This window comes from Patiria miniata, unplaced genomic scaffold, assembly GCF_015706575.1.
Source record: "Patiria miniata isolate m_02_andy unplaced genomic scaffold, ASM1570657v1 HiC_scaffold_7, whole genome shotgun sequence".
NCBI lineage: Eukaryota > Metazoa > Echinodermata > Asteroidea > Valvatida > Asterinidae > Patiria > Patiria miniata.
This window is the reverse complement of record NW_024037074.1, coordinates 42,323,175-42,329,382: the sequence shown is the minus strand read 5'-3', so window position 1 is coordinate 42,329,382 and position 6,208 is coordinate 42,323,175. Positions and strand designations below refer to the sequence as shown.

At 40.0% G+C, this 6,208-nt stretch overlaps 1 protein-coding gene across 1 annotated transcript; it reads right to left on the bottom strand.

The window, feature by feature from the left end:
* Positions 1-225: 225 nt before the first annotated feature.
* Positions 226-5,902, bottom strand: LOC119745197 (deleted in malignant brain tumors 1 protein-like). Its single transcript, XM_038221419.1, has 6 exons — positions 5,825-5,902; positions 5,208-5,537; positions 4,649-5,023; positions 2,308-2,661; positions 1,019-1,114; positions 226-296 (listed from the first exon to the last, which is right to left on the bottom strand). Exons 1-6 carry the CDS (start codon positions 5,877-5,879, stop codon positions 226-228), a joined length of 1,281 nt encoding a protein of 426 aa, XP_038077347.1. The 5' UTR covers positions 5,880-5,902.
* Between the last annotated feature and the right edge of the window lie 306 nt (positions 5,903-6,208).

Here is a 6,208-nt window from a genome sequence, read left to right as displayed (position 1 = left end):
GTCGGTATATAAGCAGAACATTACAAGGCTAACAGTACAAAACTGTCAAGATTAGACAAGGACAAACACAAGAACAAAGAAAAACAGTGCTAATTTTTCCATATTGTATACACACTATTAAGAAATGCAGCAGATAACTAAATCTGTACAAAGAATTAGCAACCATGAGGTTCTATGTCACAATCGCACTTTCACCTGGGAAAGACGAAGGAGTCATTACACGAGTTAGTGCAGGAAAACCGCCAGGCTGGCGAATACGAGAATGGATGGTACTGCAGCCGTGACGACATTACCAGCTATGAAGACAAAGAAATACAAAAAAAATGTTTTGTTAGACGAGTCATAATAATGGCCCGCAATTTATATCATTCAGCGTATGGAATCTGCACAGAAATGCCGACATGTACTTTCACAGAAATGAAACATCTGTTCAGCAGAATACTACATGAACTTCAATATAGACTGAGTAAGGAAGACAATTACACATCCTATACAATCCAAGTCTCAAAGTACCTATTAGGCCCTTGTTTTATCACTATTGAACGTCACAGCGGCCCGAGAACATGGCAATATAAATCAACACTTTGGATAGTATTATCGTTGTTATATTTTACTTTTTTGGCCCTTTTGAGGTTTGCGAAAGGATGACGTGGCTTTATGTGCTTTTGCGATAACGGACACGTCGAGCGATTCCGCTAATATAGTGCGCCCTCATGTGTTCTTTTTGTTTGTCATAAACTATAAGAAACAAGACCAGGCAAGACTAGCAAAGATGGTACAAGAACCATTATCGTTATTTTCATTTGATTCAGAATGGCTTTTCACTGGAAATCTAGTCATGCATCTGGCCACACGATTAGCTGGATTGATCCCATTCGTTGACATAGCGAGGTCATCCTATACGACAGCACTGCTTGGCTAACAAGAAATCGACAGTTAGACATACAGTGAGACAGCTGCAAAGAGTACATTGGGCCCTCTGGGCTCAGCGGAAACTCGCAACAGACAGAATACTAACCACTAGCACTGCAAGTCAATCCAAGGAGCGTCGACTGGGTACAGTCATTCCCGAACCAACGCCCAAGATTGCACTGGTCCAATGTAGCCTCGTCTCCTGTACACGATACATCACCCAGAAACACTGGTCCAGATCTCCAAACGTACTGCGTATTATAGAACTAGTGAAGCAAAATTGAACATTATCGATCAGGTTCTACATCGTCGAAAATCAAAATGTTTCATCGAAATCGAAAGTTAAAAAAACTCATTTTTTTACCGGTCACATGACATTCACACTTCAGCAGGCACACCTTCAGTAAACTATGATGCAATGTGCAGAAATATTGGTCTCACACCCTATCATATTGGTAAGATATGGTGGCCACGAAATTATCTTAATAAATATTCATGACGACAGAACATTCGAACAATAGGCTGCACGTTAACGTTAACTGGAGGTAAGAGTCACATGCCCTTGACTTCAGGAGGCATATTTTCTCCATTTTCTTTAACGCTGGCGACGTTTTCGTTTGAATAGATCCCCTTATTTCCAATTTGAACCAATTTGCCGTCAACACAAAATCACCACAATGAAGCAAAAGCGAACCTGCGCATACAAAAAGTTAGATACAGGGTGAGTTTTTTCTTTCAAATCAATATTGAAAAAAATCATGAAAACAGCACATTGGGTTGCTGAGAAAATACCTATTATGTAATAGAAGGGATTTTGCATTCTCTCCAATGGTGCTTCAAGCCCATTGCGCAATATTGTATTTCATTTGTACAATTTTTTTTTATATTTTTACATATTTATGATGCCAAAAAGGTTTTATTTTTTGGACTTAAAAAGGATAAAATACCTTTTCAGTTCCTAGAAAGGTAAATGGTCAGTGGTGGACAGCCAAATTTTGTGATCTTCATATCAAAATAGGCGTAATTTAGTAATAGAGTATGCAAATTACGTGCAATGTTCACAGTAACTAGTCCATAAGATGTGATTTATGCTTGTGGTTTTTTTTATGAAATGCATCGAGCCTCATTGTTTTTCTCTAATTCAGTGACTTTCTTTTTGACTTACCCTGTACTGACGACGTCACACTTTTCTATGGGGCTACGAAACCGATATCCCCACCAAGCTCGCATAAGCACACGTGAAAAAAAGTGTGACGTCGTTAGTACACAGGCCTATTGCTATTTTTTTTTCTTGGACATTAATATTTTTAACTTTAAAGTTTTTCCGGCCAGAAAGCAACTGTTGTCGATTTGACGGTCATTGATGCAAGATTTGCACGTTATGTGCACGCTTACCGGGAATCGGACCGCTACAAATGACGCTAGCCTCGCTACTCCCCTCAAGATTCAAACATTCTTGATCCGGTTCATCTGGCATGTAGCACTGAGCAAACGAGGATTCTGAGCCTGAACAAACGACGTAAGTAGGGAAGACCACCGGGCCAGACCCACGGCCGAACCGGTCGTCTTGTGGTGCTTCCAGGCCGTACCCTAACCCAAGCTGACGGCAGATCACATCACTCTCCTCGTCGAAGAATGTGTAGTCTTTTTTCAAGCAGAGACTTCCCCATGTTCCGTTGACGTGGAACTCAACTCTACCCTCGTTGGCGTTAGAGCCGCCCAAAAGTCTCAACTGAAAGTCTTCAGGCTCTTGAGATAAAAACAAAGAAATAATAAACAATCATTTTGTTATTCACTCCACAATTTCAATTTTCAGTGTTATCCCTTCAGATCGTTGACGGTTTAGTGGACTAAGTGCAGCTGAACGATAGCCTTCCCTTAAAATAGTGCATCGTCCTGTAATACTGGCATTGAGGATGCTTCGGGACTTCCGATACCTCAGAACAAATATTTTAGTTGAAGAGTTTCATCTACAGAACTAACTTATTGAAGGGTACATCGTCCTTAAATCATCGAAACTTTTATGTTTTAGATTGTTTACTTATTTCAAAGATCTGGTGGTAGAAAACCTAAACTAATATCTCACTGTACCTGAGAAAAGATTTGCAAAAACATGTTGTTTTCTTCTGACACGGCGGACATTTTGTGGCAAACACATAGTTACGTATATTTCCAACCGGAAGTTCTTGGACGAGGAGTTTGCCCCACTGTACTTCTGTGTCCATGATTGTCGGATGATTCAATGTAGGCCTACGGTACACGCCGTGTGGCGGGTACATCTACATGTTCTAAACGTTTTAAGCGTTTTCAAAGTAAGATGTACGACTAACTAATGTTTTGGATTGATCACCACATGCAAGTGCAGAAGACGACAGTTTCATAACATGTTTATACAAGGCGCTTCGGATAAAGTGGACGATTTTCCGCCAAAGTCCGCAATATGTCCACAAACGAGATACGATTATTTGCTCAAAGGGATGTCTAAAATGTCGCGTTTGATCACACACAGATGGAAAACGGTTGGACAGTGCATGCGTGGACCGTTTCGAAAGTAAAGCGAAAATCTTTATTTAGAGATTACTGATTGAACGCCAGAAAATGATGAGTTGGATTTGGTCTCTTTAGAAAATTTAGGAAGTACTAGCCTAAGGCTGCGATGCTTACTAACACATTTTGTTAGTACATGAAAATATGAAACAAAACATCTCCAGAACACTTTGATCACAAAGGTTGATAAGAAACAGATGTAGTACTGTACATGCGCTTTCCATGTACGTCTCATTTTTTACTAAGAACGGTACAGTAACTTTAAACAGCTAAATTGAGAAGATCCAGATCGAGATATGAACATTGATTGAGACATCTGCTTGTACTGTCAAGAGTGAACTGCACTACTTTAAAAAAGCATACTTAAGTCCCGACAAGAATGATTCTTCGGATGGAACAGACCTCGAGTTGTTATTTCTTTAAAATGAAATTCAATGTTATGGTCCACCCCCCCCCCCCCCCAGGCTAAGGCTTTGATCTGGGGGCGCGTCTGTTATTTGTCAAACTGCCTATATTTCTTTTCTCTAAAGCCCAGAATTCAGCTACGATTTCACTGCAAGATTTTGATCAATTTAGATGTTATATTTGGGCAATTTATATGTTATAAATAAGTTATGCCTATGACGTCATTTCATCACAAAGGGAATACATGGATCTTGGTTGTCGGATATTTTCCCTAAATTTACAATCGGACTACGCCCTATTGGCGTAGACACCTGACATTTATCTTTAAATGGATATCTTTGTGTACATGTATATCATGCCCCGGCCTTGTTTCAAGTAGACCTGTCTATGCAGAAACTCTCCCTGAAACAAAATGGTTTATTGAGCACAAAGTGATTTATTTTAACCAATAAATCATTTGGGTAGTAAAAAAATCTCAAATTTCTTCTTTTTTTTTCAAGAAAATATTTTACATTTTATAAAGTACATTCAGGGAACCCGATTAAAAATGGCTCCCTCGAGTACATGGGTGATTAATATGGCTTGAATTAGAAGCAAACATAATATCTAAGTACATATATAACCACGTTCATCTCAATGTCACACGCATGCTAGTCTGAGTAAATCAATGAAATCATATGAGCTGTAGGCATCCGACATTAAACACTTGTTTCCCTTATTTATAACAATCAGAATCCATTTGTGGTTACAGTTCTCTGAGATCTGTTTTAGCTTTGAGACTTACCTTTAATTCGATTGCAGAGAACCCCTGCTTGGTGATTAGCAGTACAGTTATCCTGGAACCAAAAGTTGGCCGGACACTCGATGAGTTTGCTCTCGTTACCGATGCACGCAAAGTCGGTGGCTAAATATGCGACTTCTTGTGAGCGTAATGGACGATAATTCCCAAAGTAGGAGTCGGTAAGAGCTCGTTTTGCCGAGTAGTGTCCATCCTGGCGGCAGATGACGTTAGCATCTGCCAGATCCCACCCCTGATCGCAGACTAGGTAAATCCTCGTACCTATGCCGAGATCTTTGTAATACCCAAGCATAACTCGTCCGTCATTTTCCAAAAGTGAAGGGCCATTGCCATCGCCAAGGATAACAAAGAAATGCTGCCCTGTATTTAAAAATCGGACGGAAGTAGAAAGAAAGAATGTCAAAGATTTAACCTTTTTAATGAATCTTACAATTGTCCGACCTGAAACTTTGAAATAACCACAATAATTGATTCTTTCCAACTAATATTTTCCCTTCAAACAGCTATGATTGTGGATGGCGTTGAGTAAACTATAATTCCGAACCTTTAAATTCCTCCTGGTCCATACATGCAACAGCCGCAGCCCGTCTTGTCTCGGCACATTGATGATCTGTCCAACCGTCATTCGCGCATTCATCTAGTCTGGTTTCCGACCCCTTGCACTGAACGTTACTAAGCCAGACTAGTTCCGTCAAATTGCCGCCATCGTAGTTCCAATCGTCACGGTTGAGCCATGGAAAGCCCAGTTGCTTACAGACTACAAGAGCATCGTTGAAATCCCAACCATCAAGGCAAATTGAGCCCCATCGACCACCGTGTAACACCTCAACTCTACCGTTTTGGCTAGAACCGCCAGACAAGCGCACGTCTCCGTCTATATACAGGAAAAGAAGGGAAGTTAATGAGACAACATCGCACACACCAATTATGAAAACATACAGTGTGTTTTCAAAAACTTATATGGAAACACAGTTAAACACACCAAGTACATTTGTCCATTGTCTCGGCAAGGTTAACATGAACAAATGAAAGTTATGAAGAACATTTGTATTCTTTTTCGTATTTATTCCAATATAATCACAAATTTGATTCGGCTTGAACCACAGAATCACTCAATACTTGACAATACCCAGACCCTGCAGTGGCACGATGATTACAAACCTAAAGCCGTAGCTGTACCAAGAAGGAACACACAAAAAACAGTAACGCCAAGCATCGTGACACAAGATTCTGTTGAACTGCACCTTCGCATACTGGCAAATGACATGTTCGTTTAGATTTATGCATTCCTGTATTATTGTACTTTGGTCACAGCATTTAATCCGGTTTTACTATCTTATTTTACTCATTCAGCAGTGCAATGGAAAATTTACGTTTCCACGGGAGTGGCTACATTCACAGCACGGGGTCCAAAGTACCTGCAGGTCGTTGACAGTGATATATTGCTCAACCAATATTATCACAGTCAATTATTCATTCACTCGTGATTTTTTTTACTGACGCGAATGTAATACAGGGTGAGTTAAAAAAAAAACCGAAAGCCAA

Coding starts and splice junctions, on each gene's coding strand:
- LOC119745197 (XM_038221419.1), bottom strand. CDS start 5,879: ATGCTTGGCGTTACTGTTTTTTGTGTGTTCCTTCTTGGTACAGCTACG. Junction 5,024..5,207: donor GGACCAGGAGGAATTTAAAG/GTTCGGAATTAT, acceptor TTTTAAATACAG/GGCAGCATTTCTTTGTTATC. Junction 2,662..4,648: donor TCTCTGCAATCGAATTAAAG/GTAAGTCTCAAA, acceptor TTTTATCTCAAG/AGCCTGAAGACTTTCAGTTG.